Source organism: Cebus imitator, unplaced genomic scaffold, assembly GCF_001604975.1.
Source record: "Cebus imitator isolate Cc_AM_T3 unplaced genomic scaffold, Cebus_imitator-1.0 Scaffold172, whole genome shotgun sequence".
In the NCBI taxonomy this organism is placed as follows: domain Eukaryota; kingdom Metazoa; phylum Chordata; class Mammalia; order Primates; family Cebidae; genus Cebus; species Cebus imitator.
Window position 1 is genome coordinate 199538 of NW_016107487.1, and position 26335 is coordinate 225872.

The window sequence follows — 26335 nt, forward strand, 5'->3', positions numbered from 1 at the left end:
GAATGGAGAACCACCCAACCCACTGAAGGACACAGCTCGCTGGTTTCCAAAGGCCTTGCTCCGGCCCAGTTACAGCTTTTAGATCCTTAGTCTTGAAACTTAATGCTCCCCATGTATGCACTTTTCAATAGATCTAATCCTAAGCCATAAGAGAAGGAAATCCAGCAAAGTTCAGGCTTTTCCCATGATGGCTATTTTGAAGCTTTTTGGTAAATATTAAACATAAAATTATTTCCAAAATAAATTTGCAGTGCCCCGACTTTGCTGGCACCCTAAGGTACGTGCTGTATCTGCCTCAGAGTGAGCCAGCATGACCCATGCCAAGTTGTTCCTAAATTCTGGGAGCCCCTGGATGCTCTATGATTGCCTTTCCATTTGTGCCCCAGTCCAGCCCCCAAAAAGTATACTGGTCTCCTCACTTCACATCATTATACAGAGAGGGAAAATCACTTAAACCTTCTACCTCCCAAATTCTGTAACTCCCTTACTTCCAGCTCCCATACGATACACCCAGACCTCTCTCTAAGGGGTTCATCTGTAACCCCAGATGATTTTTTTTACCTTTAACATGAAAAACCTCTTACATGTATATACTGCTTTAAAAGCCAGTGCAGACCAGGTACGGTGGCTCACCCCTCTAATCCCAGCACTTTGGGAGGCCGAGGTGGGTGGACCACAAAGTCAGGAGATCAAGACCATCCTGGCCAACATGGTGAAACGCTGTCTCTACTAAAAATACAAAAATTAGCTGGGCATGGTGGCGCATGCCTGTAATCCCAGCTACTCGGGAGGCTGAGGCAGGAGAATCACTTGAGCCAGGGAGTCAGAGGTTGCAGTGAGCAGAGATCGTACCACTGCACTCCAGCCTGGTGACAGAGCAAGACTCTGTCTCAAAAAATAAATAAATAAATAAAAAGGCAGTGCAGTTTTTGTCTCCAATCTGATTTAATCTTTTATCAGTGACCCGTCATCAACAAGAACAGCAGTTCTTACATGGGTAAAATTGACAATGCAAGAGGCCTGTCCCCATGGTGAATAAATGTGCTTCTTTCGCCCCCGCCCCTGCTGACATAGGACCCGTGTTTCAGCCCTTGCTTTGCACCATACATGTCAGTGGTCAGGGACCGAGAACAAATGGGCCTTTATCCCCCAAGATAAGCGGCACATGTGATTTGTAACAACTATTTTTTTTCTTTCTCAGACAGCTTTTTAACTTAGATGTTACAGTCATAGAAATTTAGAGCTGCACGGAACTGAAGAGAAGATTTATGAAATAAATGAAATATTTACCAAGATTCTAGTTAAACTAAGTATTGAACTATGGATTACTACACTGTAGAGTCTTTCAAATGAAGACAGCAGATCGATATGAGCCTATCATAACAATTTGCAAAATTGGTAAGTAACAAGAGCAAGAAGGATGACAGCGTGCATGATGATTTTCCTGTTTGTTTCCAAAAGACATATGCATAATGTGTTTACAGAATGTACAGAATATTTCTGGAAGGATATCCAAGGAACTAGTCTCTAGAGAGGGAAGTGGGAGTCTGTGACAAAGGGAAGACAAGCTGGTTTTCTTTTTTTGTTTGCTTTTTGTTTTTAGGTGGAGTCTCGCTCTGTCACCCAGCCTGTCACACCAGTGCAGTGGTGTGACCTCTGCTCACTGCAACCTCCGCCTTCCAGGTTCAAGCAATTCTCCTGCCTCTGTCTTCCAAATACCTGGGACTACAGGTACACATCACCGTGCCTGGCTAATTTTTGTATTTTAAGTATAGATGGGGTTTTACCATGTTGCCCAGACTGGTCTCAAACATCTGACCTCGGCCTCCCAAAGTGCTGAAATTACAGGTGTAAGCCACCACACCTGGCCAGACAACAAACTTATAAGCATTTACCTTTTCACTGTTTGAATTCTTTACTATGTGTATTTATTAAATCTTTTCTTAAATATTACAAAATATAAATATATAACATATATACAAACAAATAAAGGACAGATTATATTATTAATTTTTAACAAGTGGAGAGACTTTGAAACTGTCTAATACCTTATTTTCACCAATAGGAAACAAGGTCTAGAGAAAGGCATCGGGGCCTCCGGCTGGAGACCAGACAGACCCCTGGCCATTCAGTTCAGTTCAGTTCTGCTCTGTTCTTTCCATTCTTCCACAGCATTTTCTGATTCGTGTTCATGTTCTGGATGCCCAAGGTTACCTGAAATCTGTTCCCCAGTGAAATGAGGCATCACTGTTCTTTATCTCACTATGACATGCTTTCAACTAGGAATCTGTGATCTAGATTTTTTTTGGTAAGTCAAATTCTATTCCCAATGTGCCACAAGAGTTGTGCTTAAATCACTCCCTTCTTGTAAAGCAAATAAGTGATCCCTAACTTAATACGTTCCTTTAACCCTGCTCTTCTTTTATGAGGTTTGCTTTAAACAAAGCACACCCCATAGCACATTCATACCTACAATGTTTTGTTCGTTTTTCCCTGTGTTCTTATGTTCTGGCCCCATTAGCTCTAATCTGATTTGAAACATGAGCTCTCAAAAGGCCAACATCGAATCTCCTGTGTTGTGGATGAGCACCCAGTGATTTTGTGCCTCATACAGGCAATTCAGAAGCTTACTGATAAGACAGTCTCTGGCTAATGCACACTGACCCAAGAACAAGGAGCATTTGCAGTAGGTGCAATTGATAAAATTATCATAACGAATAATTAGAAAGTGTATTCTTCCAACCCAGATAGGAAGCTTTATTTCAAATCCTGTTCTCTCTTCCTTATTTTTCTGGACTTAGCAATGCAATAGCTAAAACGTTACGTAAGTCAGACAGAGTCTAAATACTTGGTCTCTTCCAAGAAACCCACAAAGACAACACAATCATTTGGTGGTTTTGGCATTTGCCATTAACAAAGCCCAGACTGATGCTCACTTTCTTATGCATAATATATTCATCTAAGTTAAATTCTTTTCATTTTGCTCAATTCTAGCCTCTGCCATTTATAAACTCCCAGTCTGATTATTTTATTAGAGTTTGTTTTAGGGCTAAGGGGAAAAAAAAGAAGAAAACCTAACAGTATCTTTAAAGCAATATTTTAAAGAAGAAAAGAGCTTATAACCAAAGTTTGAACATCCATGAATCTCAGCTTACCTTCTTCTAATATGTACCCCTATCTGGACAGTTAGCAACCATGACATCTTACTTTAGGGAATTCTTAATTTTTTAATATTAAAAAAAATTTTACCTGCCCAGCCATTAATTAATTGAAAATATTTCCTTCTGGCCTCCAACTGCTCGGGGACGTCTCTGAGCAATTTCCTCACCTATAATTATGCTGATGGACTGTGTAACAGGTGGCATCATTATCCGAGTCAAATTAATGTTGGTGTGAATGTAATGTTGTCAAATAGAAGGGCTTCTCACTTGTTGGCCCCCAAGAAGATGGCCCTAGAGAAAGTTCTCCCTTGAGACACAGCCAGAGGGCCAGGGCTGGACTCCTGGTGGGGAGGGGCACATGGTGTTCCATCTCTGAGGACCCCATGCCATAAAGGCCACCAGCCACCCCCACCACACTGGTCTCCACTGTGCTTCCAAACAGAGCACAAAAGAAATAGAACCTAGTTCGACTGAGCAGTCTCTGCCCTGGTATTACAAAGCACGGCGCAACTACCTCATAATTAGGACTCTCCCTTTTTCTGAAATATCAGAATAATGTTCTAAATTTAGAGAATACCTTTCTTCTTTCTAGCAGCCTAGCTTGTTTCTGAGGTGCTCCTATACCAGCCATTTCAAGTGTCAGAAAACTAGAATCCTTATTCCCACCTTACGGCTGAGCAAAATGAAACACGGAGTAATAATGAAAGACATTTAGATGTTGCAAGAAATATTCTCAAACGTATCTTCACACATAAATATTTCTGTAGGACAACATTTCTGGAAGTAGAATTACGGAGTTAATGGGTATGTGCATTTTTCATTTTGATGAAGATGATCAAAACACCCATTGTGGAAGTTATTCTAATTTATGTTTCTATTATGCATGGATGTCTGGTTTCCTCCACCTTCAACAATAAATTTTTTTATGTTTATCATTCTAACAGTCAATAAAAACAGTAACTTACTGTAAGTTGGAGATCTTTCTGTATATTTAAGTCATCTGTATTTCTTTTTTCTGTCAATTGTCTGTTTACATCTTTCATTTTTCCATTATGTTGTTGATCTTTTCAAATTAATCTATTAGAGCTCTTTATAAATCAAGGATATTAGTCTTTTGGTTTTTATGTGTGATTTTCAATTTGTTGTTTGTCTTTTGACTTTGTTTATGTTGGTCTATAAAGCTTTCAGGGACTCAGGCTCCATGAAACCTGTTTTTTGTTTTGTTTGGTTTAGTTTTTGGAAATTTAATATATTGATCTTTCTCTTTAGGATTTCCATGGTTTGTGTTATACCTAGGAAGATTGTGCTATCACAAGATTGTTTAAATTTCTCCTTTTTCTTCTATTACTTTTAATATTTAAATATTTAATTCATCTGGCATTTATGTTGACAGAAGAAACTAGGTATAGATCCAATTTTTGTTTTTCCAGAAGGCCACCCATTTGTCTCAAACTACTGAATAATCTATCATCTTTTACTGACACAAAATGCCATCAAAGACAAATTTTCAGTGTATATTGGTGGCTAGCTCTGAACACCAATTTTCCGTTTCTATTCTGTACTACAGATTTCTCTGTCTAGTATATTAGTAATGACTAACTAATACATTACTAGTAGTACTATCTAGTAATGTACTAGTATATTAGTATATGTATAGTATATTAAATATTAAACTAAATAGATATTTTATATTAATATTATACACATTCATATTTATAACATTATATTAGCATTACACATATTAATATTAATATGAAATATATATTTAAATGTTAAACTACATTTAGTATATGAATATTTAATGTACTAGTATATTAGCATATGTTTAACTATATTTAGCATATTAATATATTATACATATACTAATATTACTAGTACATCAAATATATTTTAATCATAATACGGTTTAAAATATGTAATATCTGGCAGAGCTATTTCATCTTTATTAGTCTCGCTTATCCTGACTATGAATGAAGCCTTTGCTTCCGTTCTATTTTCTATCTTCTTGTTGTTCTCTAAGGTTATTTTTGTATATTAATTCTATGTCAAGCCGCCTCACAGTATTACCTTATTGTTTGTAATAAATAGCATATTGTATAGCATATAGGCATATCATATGCACATAAGTCAATTTCTCTCTTTCTGCATGTATACCTTTTTCTCTTTTGTCCAAGTGCATCAGCTAAAGCCCACAGAAAAATGGTGAATAAAGGCAGTAGTAGTAGACCTCCTTATCTTGTTGGCAGCATGACCCCCTGAAGCCCCATGTAATCCTGCTGGCTCTGTATTCTGCACACCCTTACAGAAGGAGAGAAAAGAAGAAAATTAAATTGCTGATTTCAGCTCTGGGATCTAGGTGAAACAGAACAGAAGCACGAAAATTATAAAGAAGGAAAAGTTTTTCTCTTGGCCTCTCCAGCCGCATTTACCCTGCTAAAGCCCTGCGGGTTTCTGCTTGTATACCACTCCCCTTTAAAATTTTCCAGGCTTCATAGGATCAGCTGTGTGTTTTAGACAGGACACATACAAGATAAGGTACTAAGATCCCATTCTAAGAAATTCCATATGCGATGCTCTATATTATTGCTGCAAAATCTCCTATAGTTAAATTTTAAAATAGTAACAATAACCCAAACCTGCTAAGCTATCATTTGTCTTGTGGAACTACTGAGTAGTCAGGGTTCTATCCGTGGACAGGCAGTGACTAAATTGCAAGAGCAGGATCTTCGAAAGTTCTATTCGGGCATATCTGTCACAGCAGAAGGCTCTAGTCTGTAGTGAGCAGACTGTCACCAGGCTCATCCAGATACTACCCAGTCCATGGAAGCCGGAGTCACATCTTACCAGCTTAAAAGCTGGCCTACACCACTGCCCCCCGTACTTGGGGAAAGACTGCTAGTTGCCTATCAGTCAGGAGACTACAGGCACACATCACCATGCCTGGCTAATTTTTGTATTTTTTGCAGAGCTGGGGTCTCACCATGTCGCTTAGGCTGGTCTCAAACTCCTGGGCTCAAGCAATCAGCCCACCTCAGCCTCCCAAAGTGCTGGGATCACAGTTATCAGCCACTACACCTAGCCTGTTTTGTTAACTTCCCCGACACTTCCTCCTGACGCGATGGTCATTACGTGAATAACAGCAGTTGAATCTCTTCTGCTTTCAGGAAACGTATGTTTAGTGAGTAGCTAGAAGTAAAGACAAATCAGAGAATCAAAATGTGGGCAATCATGCAGATGGGCAAATCTTATTATCTTGTAAAAAGAAATTACTATAATCCACAGTGACTATAAGAAGCTATTAAAGCAATAGGGTATCTTAGTACCAGGTACAGAGAAAGTTTTCAACAAAGTATTGATCAACTTAATAACAATACTTTGGCCGGGCACAGTGGCTCATGCCTGTAATCCCAGCACTTTGGGAGGCTGAGGCGGGCGGATCACGAGGTCAGGAGATCAAGACCATCCTGACCAACATGGCAAAACCCCGTGTCTACTAAAAATACAAAAAAAATAGCCAGCGTGCTGGTGTGTGCCTGTGGGAGGCTGAGGCAGGGGAATCGCTTAAACCCGAGGGGCAGAAATTACAGTGAGCCAAGATTGCGCCACTGCACTCCAGCCTGGTGACAGAGCGAGATTCCGTCTTAAAAAAAAAAAATTCTCATTTTCAACAGAGAACTGATCTTTCTTTACTTTTCCATGCAAATAGGATGTTAGTCTTCCCTACAGCCAAAGCTTGGTTATCTAGGAGTTACTGGCCAGTGTTTAGGTTACAAGGGCCCTTTGCTTCTCATCTCAGTTCACCACCTTCCTGATCTTTTGGCCAATTTTCAGACCACAAAGTGAAAGAAGGGCCATGAGGAAAAAGCGAGGAACAGACACTCTAATCAGTGCCAAAACTGTGGCAGGTGTCATTTCTCCCGCTGGATCTAGCTCTCCCTCACCTGGGAGTCTACCTTCTGTTTCCTCTGCCTGGTGCACACTGCCAGCCCTCTGCCAGCCACACAGATCCCATTTGCAAATTACAAATGGGGTTGGCTGGGGACACACAAGTCCCATGCATTCCTTCCCTGGATGCACACTCTGTGCTTACACATATCGTAAAAAGCACTGCCACCTCTGGCAGACCCAGCCCCGAGTCTGGGTGCCCATTTGGCAAAAGAAATGAGAGTCAAGGTGCAGTCCCAACTTGCCCCGTGTCTAGGCGCCCAGATGCGGGAAACCAGAAAGGGTAACTCAGCCCAGTCCTCTGGGTCACGTGCCACTAGGGGGTTGTGAAATCAATGTTGTAGGTCCAACCTACATTTTTTTAAAGTAAAATAATAGGTTATTAACATAGATCAAATGCCTCTCACTATAGTGAGAGTAAGTGTTATTCCACTGCTCCTTATATGTGCGTGCTATGCCACAAGGCAGATTATATTTCCTACAGCGGGTCTAGGTCAGATATCTGAAAACTCAGTCTTAAGCTTGACTGTGGTGTTTGTGTGAGCACAGATGAAATAGGCCTTATCTTCCCCAGCATCATTCAGAATCGTGCCTGCCTATTCCCTCATCTCCTCGCGGTTTCTTCACCAGGAGCCAAGGCCTTCTGGTTAATCAAAGAAGTCTAGATTCAAAAGGCAAATTTCCTAAAAAATGGAACCCACTGCCTTATATTCACACTAGGCTGTAAATGGCCAAAATCAGATGCTCCTGGGAGCAGGTTTCAGTGAGGTAGAGAGACACCATCACCTCTCTGAATGGAGAGGGGAAGAACAAAAAGATCCCCCCTTGACTTCACATTTTTTTCCAGCTCTGGCATAATTTCTCACTCCCTCCTACCCGCAAACACCAAGCCAGCTGTACTCTGAAGTAGTTCATGGTGTTCAGTGCCAAGGAAGATTGAAACTTCTAGCTAATAAGCACCTGGGTTGATGGCGAATTTAAATTTAGCTTCCCACGTTATTTCTATCCTCTCTCACCAGAAATGATTGAGAATTGGCTGCAAACTTAGCTGCCCAGGAGCATCTGAAGAAGTGGGCCATTTAGAGCCTAGTGTGAATATAAGGCAGTGGCTTCCCTTTCCATCATTGGAAAACATGTATCTAGCCAAGGGTGGAGAAACAGGCACATCCAGCACCAAAGGCAGACACTGGATCCCAGTGGAGAATAGTCGGGACGACAGAGCACAAGAGACGGTCTGGGGACTGTTTATTTTGTTTGATTTTATTCTTTTGGCATCAGTACACAGTTCCAGGTCTAATGACATTCAAGGTAAGAAGATGTATTCTGAATTTGCCATAAATACTGCTCCTGCAAAGCATTTTTCCAGATCCCAGGCGGCAGTCAGAACTCGCTTCATTTCATCTCTCATTCTTTCTAACTAGAGGCAGAGGTACTTAAGAGCAAAACCCTTTGGCATCTTCTCCCTGCTGTCCTAAGCCCACAGTTGGGTCTAGAATGCACGCTACCTGGCACCTTACTCCTCAGGGTATTTTTTCCTCATCTCATTTCCTCACTATTTCTGAGAAGGGCAGGACCTGCTGAGGCTAAGCCTGAAAATAGTTCTGCTTCTATGATGATTCCAAAGAAAGATGTCTCGCATTTCCTAATGCTACTTGGCTGACTGCTTGAGGGGAAAAAATGGTCACAGTCTATGGGGGTGCTAATTAGCATCAATTAAAACTCAGCTAGCCTGCCCTGGCACTGAATTACCTGCAGGACTTGCTCAGTCCTCATGAAAATAAAAGAGCAATCCAGAGACAAAGATTCTGCAGCAATAGGAATATCAACTTACTTTCCCGACTGAACCTTTCAACCAACGCTTGGCTAGCCAGTAGCCTTTCATTCAGGAAGTAAAATCTCTGCTGGATTTGTCAAGAGGATAAAATGCTCAAAGTTACTAAGGCCATTACAAACTATCCCCCATTAAAAAAGAAATAAAAGATGTACAATATGCTTTTTTTGTAAAGAGCACTGAGGTGACTTTACAACTACGTACACATAGCCTTCAATAAACTTTAGTAGGCTTCAATAAGCTTTATTTCATGCCTACTGCATGCCAGGAACACCTCAATTTGCCATTGCAGAAGACTAGAATCTCACCTGGGCAAGGTGGCTCACACCTATAATCCCAATACTTTGGGAGGCCGAGGTAGGCGAATCACCTGAGGTCAGGAGTTTGAAACCCTCTTGGCTAACATGGTGAAACCCCATCACTACTAAAAATATAAAAATTAGCCAGGCATGGTGGTGTGTGCCTGTAATCCCAGTTACTTGGGAGGCTGAGGCACAAGAATCGCTTGAACCAGGAGGCAGAGGTTGGAGTGAGCTGAGATTGTGCCACTGCACTCCAGGCTGGGTGACAAAGCAAGACTCTGTCTCGGGGGAAAAAAAAAAAAAACTAGAATCTCAAAGTTATCCAGGAACCAAATTACCCCCTTACCAACAACATGTTACTTCAAAATTTCCTACCTCATATTCTCAGATAGGCACCCTCTGTAAAATCAGTGCTCATCAAACATCATTTTGAAAAAGAAAATGAGTAAGAAATCATGTTACCTGAAAAAGAAAATGAGTTAGAAATCATGTTATCCAGAAAAAAAAAAAAGAGTAAGAAATCATGTTATCAAGTTCAAACTTATCATATTCTTCACTTTAAATATGGGCCATTTATTGGGTGTCAGAGATGTCTCAGTAAAGCTGTTTTCTTAAAAGTTTAATAAGTCCATCTATAATTGTTTGGATAAACAATACTTACATTTTAATAAGCTTAAATACTACCATTTCATAATCAAAAGAAAAATCAAGTTTACTCCCCATAAGGAGCACTGGTGAAGAATTTGAATGGCGAGAACCCTGAGCTCGCGCCACTGGGGCAATGCGGCTGGCAAGGAGAAACAAATGCGTGCAAAGGTTACTAATAACCCAAGACAGGATGTAATAAGGGCCAAATGAGTGACTCAGACAATACATGTCACAGGAGGAGTGACTGCTGACCATGCACTTAGCAAGCACCAAGCCAGTCTGCTGCTTTAACATGGGGCATGCGCGCCTCGCGCACTCGTTGGGGTTTGGATTCCCACAGGCATTGTCTATTTGTGTCCACGTGTGTGGAATGGCAGTCGCATCACCAAGAAAAAGCCCCAGCTCCGGTCTCTCTGACCTCATCCACAGGCCCAGGTAGGGATAATCAGCAGAGCCAGATGAATTTCAGGAATATAATTTCAGATAAAAGGGCTCAAGGAGTCAAGTGGGACGTTAATCACAGGTAGAAGCACCAAAGCCAAAACCGTTCTGACTGGCGTCTACTTAGGTACATCATAAACGCCTACCTGGGCACCCTGAAGACTTCCTTCATGACTCAGTTTACAAATAGATATAATGGGACCATTTTCCAAATGGCAATTTCAAAATCACCTCGTTGAAGTTTAGGATAACTACATGGCCCTAGACACTCAATCACAATTACTTCCTGCCAGGGGGCTAATTATATGAAGAAAATGCAATGTCTTTAAATGACATATATAGATTATAATATCTAAGTTACTAGAGCTTTAAATCTCTATCCTCTAACACAGAGCCTGGTGACCTGGAACACAGTAGGTAGTCAATAAATGCCAAATGAAGAACAAATATCCTGTATAAGAACTTCAGAGTATCTAAGAAAACACTCTAATTGTTTTATGTGTGTGCATCTGGTTTTTGTTAAAAGCACGTTGAGATAAACCATATGTTCTTATTTATCTTCACAAGTTGAAAGGTATAGGCTATTGGAAAGACTCTATGATAGGTGCATTTGTTAAAAAGGCTTTTCTGCTCTCTTAGAGATCACTCAACAAGATGTCTTGGCCGTATATGTATGTATATATCCAACAGTATGTGAGCTTTAGCCGACTGGCAGAAGTTGGCTGGGCTTTATCAGCCTGCTTTTACCTTACCTTCCCAGTCTGGTTCACTATGTCCCAAGCATGTAAACATTTATATCCCAAGCATTTAAAGTTTAACGCTGGGCACTATAAAACTAACAGTTAAAGAAACAAGTTTGATCCTAGAAGGCCAGAATAAGCATCCCCACCACAGATTAGCTAATATTTGGGTTATCAGGTGTGTAATCATCTTTTTCCATTCTCACACCCTGCAGAGAGGAGAGAAGGGCACACAGAGCGATCGTATACTTATTCTATCCAGTAAGCACTAACAATCCAGCGTCGCCTGACATGGAAAGAAGAGTCTTGCTGCCAGACCTCCTAAGATTGCTGGTGTCCACTACCGAAACCCAAGAAAGTTATTAACCTCTGGAGGTTTATCACACCAATACCAAACCACCATTTCATGATTTGTCTAATGACTTCTATTGTTTCTAGAATAGCCAGCCCTGGTTTGTGAATCGTAGCCTCAAATCTGTACTCTCATCCTTTATCCCAATACACCTGTTTATCTCTGATTCGTTCTCTTTACCTCTCTCACTTAATAGTTATCACCTCCTTCAAATACTCTACTAATACAGAAACATGCTAAGTTTCTTCCCAGATCTAACAGCATGAAATAAAAGTATGGAGACAGGCACAGCCTAGGTTTAGAAGAGAGACTTCTTGTGCCCTTTGTTTTGCAAGGACTTCTTCACCTTCATGTTGCCTGGCCCTTTGGTCAAACCCGGAAGAGCCAAGCTGAGCCAGCCCTCTCCACCCTAGCTAGAGGGAACCCAGAAGAAGGAAGGCAAAGTGCCTGCAGAGGTCAATCAACATCCCCACAGCAGGACCCATATATACCTGCAGACTACAGGCTCCCTGTCCTCGGTGGTCATCAGCTCCCCACACCCCCTCTTCTTGTAAATGTTCCACATGCACCCACTCTGTGCTTTATCCCAATCCACCCCATCTTTCAACCCATCATTCAAGTTCTACTGCTCCTGAAAAGGCTTTGTGACTATGACAACCTGTACACCCATGAGCTTCACCTCCTTAGATCCACAGTACTTCCTGTCTGTATTATCCACTTGGCACGTAAAACAGACTTAGACTTTAACATATGTGCACTTTATTTTCCCTATTAGATGGCAAACTGAGGGCAGAATTATTTTCATTAGCCCAGTACCACCTTTCACATAGTAGATATGCTACAACAATTTATGAATTAATGTGGAATAAAATGAAGTGACATTGCTTTCTCCAGCATAGATCTTAGAGGGAAAAATCTCAATCTTAGTGGAAATAATCAGGCTTCCAATACTGCGTATTCTCTTGAGTGTATGTGTGCCTGTAGTTTCATGTTTACAGCAAAGTACTGTGCGTGGAAGTCCAGGGACAGATTCTATTGCAGCCACGCTGCCATTCTGCCTCTTGCATATTTATGAAAAATTATCCTTTCAGGATGAAATTTTCCATGACTGGCTTTGGATACAAAAGAAGGATGTTTCTCTCTCTTTTTTATTCTTTTGGAAAATTTGAACAATATCCAGTCAGCCATGTAGAAGCTGGGCATTAGTGAAAAAAACAATGACATGTTTTGTCTTTCAAAATCAATGTGAGCCTTTCTTTTGCGTGACCAATTAAAAAACAACTAACTTCAAAATGAGAAACTTTCCACTTATAGGCCTCTCCAAGGATGAACCTGGGTGATAATAGAAGATAATGGAATGGAAACAGAACACAAACAAAATAAATATGTATCTCTTCATTATAATTGCTTTAAGTTTCACAGATTCCCAAAGTAGTGTGCCTCTTCCCATGACTTCTAAAATTGAAAAATGCACTGTATTTATGAAGTCACAGTCCACTGAGGCTGAGCTAAGCCTCAGAGAAATGAAAAAAAAAATCCAGATAATTACAGGATAAACTTCTGGACAGCAAATAATTTAGTTATCTTGAAAGAAAGGTTCCCTCAAATTTTCTCAAAATAGAGTCATTTGCATTCTAACCTCTTATCTATAAAATGTCCTCACATAATATTATTTTTAATACACTGAATCATGTGTGCAGATGCATTCTATGCCCTTACAACTGGAAAAAAGTTTGGAAATTAGTGGTTACCTTAGCTAGCCAAAGCATTTTTACTTTGCCAACAGCAGTTGCAAAACATTTGCAATCTGCAGAAGGCAACAACATTGAAGTAATTTTTAAATTACTGATCCCTCACTAATGTCACCAAAATTACATATCACAACCAGTAACAAATGCCAAAATAAGATTTAAAATCTTAAAATACTTAAATTTTAAGTATAGTTTACATTGGCCAGGTATGGTGGCTCACGCCTGTAATCCTAGCACTTTGGGAGGCCGAGGTAGGCAGATCACAAGGTCAGGAGTTTGAGACCAGCCTGGCCAATATGGCGAAACCCTGAGTCTGCTAAAAATACAAGAATAAGCCGGGCATAGTGGTGGGCACATGTAGTCTCAGCTACTAGGGAGGCTGAGTCAGGAGAATTGCTTGAACCGGGAGGCAGAGGTTGCAGTGAGCCGAGACCTTGCCACTGTACTCTAGCATGGGTGACAGAACGAGACTCCGTTTCAAAAAAAAAAACCAAGAAAGTTTACATTATATAAAAACGGTATCATACATCTTGAACATATTTGAACATAGGTAAAATATTAAAGGTTTAGAAAAGAAAGCCCAGAATATGCAATATTTTAATATGCAATATGTATTCACATATGCACACAACCAGCTTCCAAGAAAACCAAAAAGAAATCGATGAGAAAGGCAGAGAAGCCAAGTGAGTATAAATTCCCTTGTTACAACAAAGTTTTCCCCTGGCTCAGCATAGAACCACCAACTTGTTTGATTGGGTTCTAAAAGGTTCCTCGGCTCTGTGTAAAATCAAGTTGATATTTACATCACAGTGGCAGAGAAAAGGGCAGGAAAAGTTACTGATGTACTCCTACAAGTTCCCACTACCTCTCCAGACCTTCCGTGGTATCCTGGCCTTTCCATTGTCCTCGTCGCTGCCCATCTGAAATGGTTGTGTCTCTGAAACAGTATTTCCCACAGTGATCTAAAGCAGCAGGCTTTTAAGCCAGAGCCCACCCAGCCAATAACACCCAACCACAAGCCAGATTATCTTTACCAGGCTAAATATCTAAAGCAGTTTCCTCATGTTCAAATCCATCTCTAGTCCAACCCACAGGGTGATACAATTTGAATCTGATCAGGTATTTCCCTGCTTAAAAGCCCTTCACTGACTCCTCCATCCCCTGCAGAATAAAGCCCCAACTCTAGGGTTGCTATTCACCTAAAGTGGCCTTTGGTGATTCCAGGGTTAAATTAGAAAGAAGGAAGGAAGCAAGGAGGGAGGAGGAGAGGGAGGGAGATAGATGGCAGCTGACAACATCTTACTTGTCCCATGCCCCCAACCTACTCCCACCCCCCACTGTACTTCACAGCAGTCACACTAAACTATTTCCTGTTTCTCCTTCAGATCTCTGCTAATACGTCACCTTTTCCCAAAAGGCTTCCCCAACTCCGCACATCTAGTTTGGTGCCCCTTTTGGGTAGTCTGGGGGCACACCACCCCTTTGGGGTACTATGTCTGATTGCCCATTTGAGTATCTATCCCCCAATTGGAGCATGAGCCCTCTGAGATTAGGGTCCCTATCTAGCCTGTTCCTGGTTATATCCCCAGGGCCTAGCTTGACGGCAGGGGCTCCCTAATGATTTGTTGAATGAATGATCTAGAAACCATGAAGAAAAGAGGAAAGGAGGGAGACCCTTCATGCCTCCTTCCTTCCCCAGCCAGCAGTGACTGACCACAGAAGCTTAGGCCTGCACAGCCTTTACTCGCCTCCTCCTTGGAACCTGAGCTGAGCTTTCTATTACTCTCTCCATTCGGCCTTTCATCACAATGGGGCAATATGTGTGTCTGGTCAAGGATGCAATAGGCAATGGTGTTTGCACGGACTAGGCCGTTTCCAAGCATGGATCGGAGTTTATATCCCAGTAGAACCATCCTCCTTTCTATCCATACTCTAGTCTTATAAACTTAGTTTTCCTGTTAATGCAAAAATAGAATCCTTATTGATGTCATTCTGAACCGCATGTATTAAGAGAGGAAAGGCTCTGTATCCTTGAAGAAAGTATTAAAATGTTTAAATTGTTTTGTTGTACTTGTTTCAGTTTAAAAGATCTCTTTTATAGAGCAACACTTCAATCACTAAGTACTTCATTATGAGGCAAACAGTTACAAGAAACAGTCTGTGGGGGGAACCAGCACAGGTGAGCAATGGAGGGTCAACAGAGGCAAACGTGTGGCAGAGAAGCAGCAGGGGCTTCCATCTTGAGACAGGGAAACTTACCACTGATAATAACCATGCAGTGACACCCCTAGTGAAGCCATCCCGGAGGCTCCCTGTATTTCCCAGGACCACGAAAATTCCCTCACTCCCATGGTAAACAACTTCTCAAAACAAACAAACGAAAAAAAACAAGTCAAGCATTGGTGTCCATGAGGCCATGATTTTAGAGCCAATGTAGAAAACCAACGTGGAGCTACCAGCAGGGACCGTGGCTGCTTGTGTAGAAGCCTGGAGTGGAGGCAGCAAGTGTGAGGAAGGGGAGTGAAATGCCGAGATACTTCCACAGCCAGAATTGACCCCTCCCCACCCATCCACACTGCCAGATGGAGGCTTCCCGGTGGAAGGCTGCCTTCCACCGAGGTCAGGCCCATCTGTGAGCGGAGGGCTAACTCCCCGGAGACCCCTGGGAATTCCGAGCAGTGCCAGCCAACAGGCAGAGGCCTGAACTCTTCTGGCATGACCTTGGGCCCAGTACCTCTCGCCTTCCCTCCTCCCACCTACAGAGATTAAAGATAACCCAGCCAAGCAGCCTGGCATGCTGAAAAGGAGCAGGGCTGGAGGGAAATGAGGAGGACCAAACCGGGAACTGCACCACTGAATCTCCTCAAACCACATGGACCTTAAAACTCGTCAGACCGGTTTAAAATTAGCCAATACCCAGGAAAGTAATTCATTAAATGCAACTGTTATGATTCATTTAGAAGTCACTCCAATTCTGAAATGATAAATGACAGTGCATTTATATATACGTGACAGTGTATTCATCTCCCCACAGCTGGTTACAAGTGCCCTCGCTGCTCTAGAGTAAAACATGGGCCACAACCAAGGCTGCAGAGACTGAAAAACAGCATCATGTTTATTCACTGTAGGAAAAGGTGAGCTGAGAAGAGCTGAGGGTCTGGGCCAAGGTGCTAAGGAGCACGCTGGGTCTTCCTGGTGTGGGGAAATGTTTTCTGGAAAGGAGACTGCTTAATGTACATCTACAAAGTGTTTTCTTGTGCTATTTTGTTTTGTAACTTACAGGGAATTGTTCTCTTTGTAACTGATAAGGTCCAGACTCCTAGGATCTGACTGCTTTCTTCCTGGTCAGCCAGGCTGGGAAACTTCCACCTCATCCCTTCCTTTCCTTCTCTGACATTTAATCAGCATTGAATTAAAATCAGGCATATGGCTCACCCAAGGCAAATGGAAATTAAGATACTGGATTTATAACATGCATAATCCAAACACAGAAAATCTTGCTACCAAAAATAATCATGTCTCTCATCCATTTCCCAAACAGTTCAACTGCCTGCTTCGCTTTGCCTTCAAGTTTATCAAGAGGAGGCTGAGAATTCTCATAAACTCTTCCAGGACACCTGGAAGGAGCTCCTGTCGACTCACTCAGAGTCCTTTCCCTCCTCTCCCTCAAGCAGTGCCCCCCTCTTTTCAGGAAGCAATCTCTCTTTTCCATCTGACTTTTCATTAAGAAGCTGGAGTTTTATTTTTCCTTGGCCTCCAATCTGTGCTTTGGATTGTGCCATAAAATTCCTCAGTAATTTATGGCCTATTTTTTCTTTAAAGTGCAAAAGCGCTAATCCCTCACAGAGTAGGGAGACAAGCATTTCCAATGTGAGGTAATCTAGAAACATATCCACTGACCACAGTGAGGCAGGCTCTGACTTACAGTTGAAGGCTCATGTAAAGACCCCTAGCTCTTGATACAGAGTATGGCCTCAGAAATAGCTTGATCTCCAGTGAGTACCTGGTTTGAAAGATTCCTCTTGACCCAAAAGTCCATCTTTTCCTGTCAGTGATATCTGAAAATTCCAGAGGTTGCAATGTTACCCTTCAGATAAAGAAAGGCCTCCTCCACAGCAGTCCTCTAAAGCGCCAGTGTCATATATCTCATTATGGCCAGCTACCTCAGTGTAATTGAGTTTATACTCAGCTGAAAGGAACTGAAACATCCTGGCTGGGCCCCAGGCTTGGAGGGCTCGGAAGTGGAAGATGTGCGCGTGAAACCTGAAATCAGCCTTTGACCCCTTCACATTTTTGCCACAAGTCAACCCCAACAATCATATTTATATCTTCCCAAGTAGTTTTTAAAAAAATCTTTTCCAATAAACACAAGGAAATGAAATATCGAGATACACCTTCAAAATAGAGTTGATGAGCAGCAAACATTCTGGGTCCAATTAAGCAACAATTGATTTGTGAAGAGAAGGGGCAAGAGTTCAATTGTCCTCGGATAATATTCACCCTGACCTGACTCAGGGAAGAGGAGAAAGCATGAGCCTGTGTCCTCAGCCAATGTAATTCCATAGGAATGGTCCCTGGGACCGTAACAGCGCCTTTGCTACTGTTTTCTACATGTCACTTGCTAAAGACAGAACAAGGATGAACTCCTAGAATATCACTTAGAAAATCCGGCTAATAGGGGCCTTGTTTGCATTTCTATTTTCATGTACTGCACAAACACTCTTTCAGCTAAGCTCTTCTCTCTTCGTTAGTCAAGGGCTTATAAACAACACTTGGAATCCTACTTTAAAAAACTAAGTTTTAGTGTTTATGATAAAAAATATTAACATAAATGGATAATGATTATTTCCTCCTCACCATGTTAGTTCCTCTTGGCCAACAGCCCAAATAGTGGGGGCCAGATTCTAAGACAGTGTTTCCCAAATGACATCAAGAGATATAAGAACTGTCCCTAAAAGCATGTTGAACACTCGAATCCATTTGGAAACAGTGCTGGCTCAATTGCCATCCAGAGAACTGATGGAAATTAGCCTACTGAAGGCTGTAAAAAAAGTCCTGCAATAAATGTTTAGCTTCATTTACTCTATGGTTTTCCAAATTTACTTGATTATGGCATTCATTTTTGAGTGGAATGACCTATTCACTTCTTTCATTGTTTGGAACACATTTTGGGAAACCCTGCTCCAAGGAAAGAGTGACAACTCAAAAGGGAGACTCTACCATTGCAGTAGGCTGATTAAATCACAAAAGCCAACGTATCCTGACACTCCAGAGAGTTCAGAAAGTAGGGGGATCAAAAACAACGTAACCCAAAAAAACAGGACTGAAGGAGTCTTTTTGTTTGTTTCAGACAGAGTCTCACTCTGTCACCAGGCTAGAGTGCAGTGGTGTGACCTCAGCTCTCTCAGCTCACTGCAACCTTCACCTCCTGTGTATAAGCAATTCTCCTGCCTCAGCCTCCAAAGTAGCTGGGACTACAGGCCCGTACAACCTTGCTGAGCTAATTTTTGTATTTTTTAGTAGAGATGGGGTTTCACCATGTTGGCCAGGATGGTCTCAATCTCTTGACCTCGTGATCCGCGTACCTTGGCCTCCCAAAGTGCTCGGATTACAGACATGAGCCACCGTGCCCGGCCCCAAGGAGTCTTTAAAGAAAAATCTCTCACCATGATTTTAGGTTTGTTCTTCGTTTTTATTAGAGGCTGGGGCTGGCTCTGTTTGCTCTGCTGCCCAGGCTGGAGTAGAGTGGTGCCATCATAGCTCACCACAGCCTCAAACTCCTGGGCTGAAGCAATCCTGCCTCAGCCTCCTGGAGCAGCTGAGACTACAAACACATGCCACCACACCCAGTTTAAAATCTCTTTTAGAGACTGGGTCTCACTACGTTGCCCAGGCTGGTCTCAAACTCCTGGCCTCAAGCTATCCTCCCACCTCAGCCCTGCCACAGTGCTAGGATTACAGGCGTAAGCCACCGTGCTCAGCCCTTCATGGCAGTTTTTACTATCCTCCTGACATGTAAAAAGACCCTAGGCAAATGGTAATCTCAACCAAATAGACAAGTTTCAGGTTTTATCAGCCCAAAGGGTAGTCTGATTGCTGCAACCTCAGTCAATAGATGAAAAGCAAATTGAAAATAATAATGATAATATTAAATCAGACTCCCTTACTAAAACTTTAGACATATGGCATTAGCATTAACTATCTGACCAGTAAACTGACAGGATGTCTGGCTGCCTGGCTGTCCAGCTGGCTGGCCGGATGGATGGACGGAAGGAAGGAAGGATGGATGGATGGATGGATGGATGGATGGATGGATGGATGTAGAGATCAATGGATGGATGGATGGATGGATGGATGGATGGATGAATGGATGGATGGATGAATGGATGGATGGATGGATGGATGGATGGATGAATGGATGGATGGATGGATGGATGGATGGATGAATGGATGGAGAGATGGATGGATGGATGGATGGATGGATGAATTGGTGGGTAGATGGATAGATGGATGGATGGAGAGATGGATGGATGGATGCATAGACAGATGAATAAATGTAGAGATGGATGAATGAATGGATGGATAGATGATGGAAGCATGATGGATGAATGGTGATCAGATGCAGCATGGTATAGCAATGCAAGTACCTTACTAGGAATCAGGAAACCTACCTGTTTCCTCATATTTTTTCTGTCTCTATTGGATTTTTTTCTTTCTTTTTTTTTTTTTTGAGACAAGGGGTTTCACTCTGTCACCCAGGCTAGAGTACAGTGGCAGGATCATGGCTCATTGTACCCTTGACCTCCTAGGGGCAAGTGATCCTCCTGCCTCAGCCTCTCAAGTAGCTGAGACCACAGGTGCATGCCACCATGCCTGACTAATTTTACTAATTTTTAAAATGTTTTTGTAGAGTCAGTATCTTGCTATGTTGGCCAGGCTGGTCTTGAACTCCTGACCTCAAGCAATCACCCTGCTTCGGCTTCCCAAAGTGCTTGGATTACAGGTGTGAACCACCAAGCCTGTCCTTTACTGGATTTTTTTTTTTTTACTTTGATCAAGTCACTAAACTTCTAAACTCTTATATTTTTATGTAGAAATGAGGATTTAACGAATATCTGTTATTAGATAGCAGTTTTTACATTTGTTTCAATTAGGGGTAAAATGGTCTATGAACCTTTCCCCTACCTAATCTTCTTTAAGCGAAAGAAAGGGATAGAAGGGTGGTGGGGGAGGCAGAGAGGAATGGAAGGGAAAGAAGAAGGTTAAAAAGAAAGAACAAAAGTAGAAATTTTGATTCATTTGATTGCCTTTTTAAATAGAGCTTAAATTCATAAATGGATAATGGAATTAAATGTGTAATGGTACTGATATCAATGCCTTCTAGGTCAGGCCCTATGCCTCCTATACCTAGTGTGTTTGGGAGATTATATACCTATGCATGTGCAGTAAAAAACCTCTGTCCTAAAAGCCAAGACACCCAGGTGCTCATTCATCTGCCTCCGCCACCAATTCATCATTTAACTTCCCCAAGGTCTTGTCCTGAAATGCCAAATTAAGAGGAATATCTTAATTCCTGCTTTGAATATATTCACTACCATAGAAGTTTGATGGGCGAATCAAAAGAAATCAGTACACATTTTTGGAATAAATGGATCGTGCAGTCTCCTGAGGGGCGGCACACAAACACCTTATCTTCCAAAGATTCTACATTCCCGATCAGAAGGTGCAAAACTCTCCAGTGCCAGCTGAAGCATGGATAGAGCTGAGGAAACCCCTGGGTATCATAGGGCATGAACTAAGCTCTCTAGCCTTGAGTTTCCAACAGTTCAACCCACGAACCCTGAAGCACCACTATCAGATGTTGAATGCCACTTGCAGGAGTTTCAAGAGATGGGGGCTCTCAGGCCACGGACGGTATTTCCGTCCATCAGGGCACTGCAGCATTCTTTGTCGTCAGAGCCTTGTTTACTGAGGAGCAGTCAGGCAGGTTTCTCAGAACCAGTCTATCTGATCCATCCTTCAAGGCCTAGGTCAAAAGCTACCTCCTATACAAAGCCTTCATCAGTCTTTCCCTGGGCAATAATAACATATTGACTTTTATGGAATCATTTGGGCTAGCAAATTTTAAGTTTATTGAGTGTAGGGAACCCTATCTTTACTTTCTTATCTCCATTTTACTGGTACTCATTCAAATTAGATTGAATGAGAAACTGTGTTCTGGGGAAAATTTCTCAATGTTTTTTTAAACCGGGACTTACAGTAAGAATTAAACTCATACATACTCACATAAATAAAACTGAAATAGGAGTTTTAGAAGGCAATATTTATTCATATTGCATACAAAGCATTCTGCTAATGTCTATATTGTTCAATCTCCATATTTAAATTGTTGTAGAGATTCACACAATTGATTTCATCATCTTTACTGAGGGGTCCTGACCCAGAGTTTGAAAACCAAGAACCTAGACAGGATATGCCTTTATACTCTTTTTCTCATGTCTTTCTCCTTAAAAAAAGAAAAATGGAGTCTGTACAAAAAGCATATTAAACCCTAAACGTTCTTAACAGATTTAAATTTGGAAAGAGTCAGATGACGGCTTACTTGCCTAAAATTCAAATCCCATTAGAGAAGGCACGTGGCCGACTTACTGGATGGGGATGTCCACAGAGCCATCTCTTCAGCTAGCAGAGACAAGCTACTTAAATAATATTAGTGTGTCACACACACACACATATATATATGACTGATAACTAATAATAGACTTGACTGTCTTGATTATATACATTTTATTTTATTTGTTTTTGAGACCCAGTCTCTCTCTGTCACCCAGGCTGGATTGCAGTGGTGCAATCTCGGCTCCCAGTAACCCTGCCTCCAGGGTTCAAGCAATTCTCATGACTCAGCCCCCCAGATAGCTGGGAACACAGTAGGGCAAGACCTAGTATCTTCCTACTCTCCCTGAAACTGATGTGATCAGTGTTTTCAAGTGGGCATTTCTCCCTTTTTTCATTCCTTGGGGATAAGCACCAAGGCCTCACTGCTGGAGCCCCCACTGTGTCGAGCTCAGTCCAGCCCCAGGCACAGAGCAGAAGCTCCAGCCACACTGCAGGGCAGGAGAACACAGCCCAGCACTGAGGCTGGCCACATGAGGGACTTGTGAAGAAGTGCTCCCTCCAGGTTTTAAAATACATTCCTGATGGGCCTAATTTATTCTCCAGGAGAAAAGGAGGCTTTCTCAGTCTAAAACACTGCTGTAAATCCCACCTACAAGGGGACAACCACATGACTCCATTTTCCTGCTTGTTTCTGAATCACTGTCTTATCTGTCTTCCTCCCCTTTTCCCCTTAAAATAGTTGGCTTTACGGTTGTCTGTGCACAGTCATATGATAAGCAGTGATAAAGAAAAATTTTTAAAGAGCCAAGTAGGAATAAAGAAGCAATGAGAAAGAGACACATTCTCTTATGTGAGGGGGTGGGCTTCTAAGACACCAGTTTCCTAGAAACAAAACCCACAGATTAATTTTAAATCTTCAGCCCCAACAATGTGAAACAGTGAGGCAGACTATTTGGCTAAGAAACCCAAATGTTGCTTAGTGTGATCAGGGACTTGGGGAAATAAGGTCTGAGTCCCATTCTAGTCCCTACCAAGAGGCACCCTTTATCCTCAGTTTCCCCATTTGTAAACTGTATATGATAGGGCCATCCCCCTCCATGAATCCCAAAGTTGTTCATCGCTGTTACTTATATGTGTGTGGCATGTTTTTCTTTTCTGATGCATGTTGAATGAGTCTCACAACCCAGTGAGGAAAGCAGGGCCAATGTGACTATTCCCATTTTACACTGAGGAAGCTGAAGCTCAGAGAGGTTTCAGCTTCCTCAAGGTCACAGAGCTTATTAGCAGCGGAGCCGAGATGGTGAAAATGAACTAGCAAACTGTGAATGCAGTACGTTATGAATATATACTAGCCTATAAATGCTTGAAAGTGGGCAGCAAAGACACATTTGGCAACCACAGCCATTTCCTATGTAACTCATTATAAGAGAAGGACCATCTGTCTAGGACACACCCCTGAGATGAAAAGCAACCCCTAACCCCAAATGAGTCTCAGACCTACAGAACTATGAACCAAGTGGATTTTTCAACAGTATCATCAGTTCCAAACCACATAATCCACAATTTATATTTTACAAAAGCATTATAATTACAATAGCAAGCATTTTTGTGTGCTTATCACGTGATAAGCACCTTCCTCACGCAGGCTGGAGTGGTGTGATCTCAGTTACTGCAGCTTCTGCCTCCCGGGTTCAAGTGATTCTCCTGCCTCAGCCTCCTGAGTAGCTGAGATTACGGGTGCTCACCACCACGCCCAGCTAATTTTTCTATTTTTAGTACAGACCAGGTTTCTCCATGTTGGCCAGGCTGCTCTCAAGCTCCTGACCTCAAGTGATCCATCCGTCCTGGCTTCCCAAAGTGCTGGGATTACAGGCGTGAGCCGCCGTGCCCAGCTGTGACAAGCACTTTTCTAAGCACTTTCTATGAATTATATTATTTATTTCAAACACAATTAGATAGATAGTACTGAATTTGTTTTACAGATGAAGAAGCCTCAGAGAGGTTACTCAACTCATTAAAAGGTCACATCGTTGGTTCAGTGGTGGAACCAGCATTAGAATCCGCCGCCCTGTCACATAAAGCCCGTCCACTTCACCGTGGTGCCCCCTGCTTCCATATGTGGTGGTTGTGCTGCATCCTTCTTCACTTCTTTTTGAAGTTAAAACTTATATAATAACAGGGGAAACTAGGTGTGGAGGTGAGGGGGTATATGGGAACTCCGCACTTTCTGCCCTATTTTTTTATAAACCTAAAACTGCTCTAAAAAAATTAAGTTAACTAATTTTTAAAAATAATGCTGAAGTAAAAGATAAAAGTCCTCCAAATGTGCTGGCATCCCTTCTTGCCTTTTCCTTTTTTAAAATATATACAGGTGTGTGTGTGTGCATGTAATTTTTTTACAATACTATACTCTCCTCCGTCATGGAAGAAAGGAGAATAATATCCCAGCGCAAACACCTAAAGGACATCTATTATTTAGATCAATATTATAACTTCATGTTAAAATTTTACTTAACCAGGCTGGGCATGGTGGCTCACGCCTGTAAACCCAGCACTGTGGGAGGCCGAAGTGAGAGGCCAGGAGTTTGAGACCAGCCTGGGCAACACAGTGAGACTCCATCTCTATACATTTTTTTTCCTTTTTTTTTTTTTTCTGAGGCAGAGTCTCACTCTGTCACCCAGGCTGGAGTGCAGTGGTTCTATCTTGGCTCACTACAACCTCTGCCTCCCAGGTCAAGCTATTCTCCCGCCTCAGCCTCCCAAGTATCTGGGATTACAGGCATGCACCACCACGTCCAGCTAATTTTTGTATTTTTAGTAGAGACGGGGTTTCACCATGTTGGCCAGGATGGTCTCAAACTCTTGACCTCAGGTGATTCGCCCACTACAGCCTCCCAAAGTGCTGGGATTACAGGTGTGAGCCACTGTGCTGGGCCTCCACAAAAATTTTTTAAATTAGCCAGGCATGGTAGTATGTGCCTATAATTCCAGCTACTTGGGAGGCTGAGGCAAGAGGACCCCTTGAGCCCATGAGTTCGAGGTTGCAGTGAGCTATCATCACACGACTGCACTCTAGCCTGGGTGACAGAGGAAGACCCCCCCCAACTTAAAAAAAATTTTTTTTTAATTTAACCAATCAAGCATCTATTTTGTGCAGAGCAACATGCCAAGCATTAGCCAAAAAAGGTAGGAGTTTTACTCTCGGGAACAGACCTCTTCTGTCTCTGCTAGAGAGCAGACAGAAAATATCAACACTAGGCATCAGTAATTGTAAATGGAAGGCACAAACAGTAAATGTTACCGCAATTCCAAGGGCCAAAAGAGCTGCAGCCTGGAGACTTCTGGGAATGCTCGCCAAAGAGGAGATTTAGATGGCTGCTTAGAGTATTCCAGGGATGGGGATATGGGAGAACAGAACACAAAGGGAGAGAAAGAGGTCGGATATGAAGGTCAGAAACAAGCCCTCAAGCAGAAGGTTCCTACCCTAGAGGATAAGAGATCCACCAGGCAGAAAATGGAAGTGGGGGCGGTGCACACCACACCGGGCCCTGAGTGTCTGGAAGGAGGAGTAGACTTCACCATGTAAGCAACTGGGGCTGGCAGGAGACAATGGTGGGTTCTGAGCACCCGGAAGGGTATTTAGTGCCATGATCCCCATACAACTCATACACAAATCCCTTGGATTCCAGTGAACCAGACTTAATAAAGTACAAAAACCCCCTCCTAAAGCTGTCTCCATGAATTAGTACTCAGGCGCCTGGAGCTTCAATGGGATATTCTTTTCTAAAATGAAGGAAATATTTTTCAAAGCCAGTTAGGTGGTCACGACCAGGAATTGTGTACCTTCTAAGAACAGAGCGCTGATATTCACTGTTGGGGGAGGAGAGGAAAAGGGTCCTATAGGCTAACGGTAGAGAATAAACTTTAAACATTAAGGCAGGAGGCCTCCTCCATGATTCTAGAAGCCCTAGAAAGGGGTCCCTCATCAAAAACGTGTTCCCTACTTATACTAAGGCTGGGATTATTTTAACAAGAGCCTACATTTCCCTCCTCTGCCCTCACAGGGACAAGAGGACACGCAGCCGGGCAGGTTTCATTATTGAGGTTGTGGGAAGCACATGCCTACGTTGCCAGCTTTAGCAAATAAAAATCGAAACCTAAGCTAAATTTGAATTGCAGATCAACAACAAATACTTTTGTCGTATAAGAATGTCCCATGCAATATCTCAGACATATCTACAGAAAAAAAAGTATTCATTGTTTACCTGCAATTCAAATTTAACTGAGCATCCTGTCTTTCCTCTGGCAACTCTGGGCTCAGCACATCTGCAAGAGAAATAGGATGGTGTCCTGAAGAAGCAAAGAAGACAAACAAGGGAGCATGGGTACCAAAGAGAAACTTTTTTTTCATGGTGGGCCAGGCGCAGTGGCTCACGCCTGTAATCCCAGCACTTTGGGAGGCGGAGGCAGGCAGATTGGCTGAGCTCAGGAGTTCATGAACAGCCTGGGCAACACGGCGAAACCCCGTCTCTACTAAAAAAAAAAAAA

At 42.2% G+C, this 26335-nt stretch overlaps 1 protein-coding gene across 2 annotated transcripts in view; it reads right to left on the reverse strand.

Moving 5' to 3' along the window:
• Nucleotides 1–26335, reverse strand: part of LOC108315475 (protein kinase C epsilon type-like) — a 198658-nt gene that overhangs the window by 159390 nt on the left and 12933 nt on the right. The window contains exon 2 of one of the 2 annotated variants that reach the window (XM_017544824.2): nt 26041–26113. The exons of the other annotated variant lie outside the window; for it this stretch is intronic. Within the exon in view, the coding sequence (XP_017400313.1) occupies nt 26105–26113 (9 nt within the window). The 3' untranslated portion in view covers nt 26041–26104. Of the gene's footprint in view, nt 1–26040; nt 26114–26335 lie in introns of those variants that run through there. 2 annotated transcript variants of the gene reach the window in all.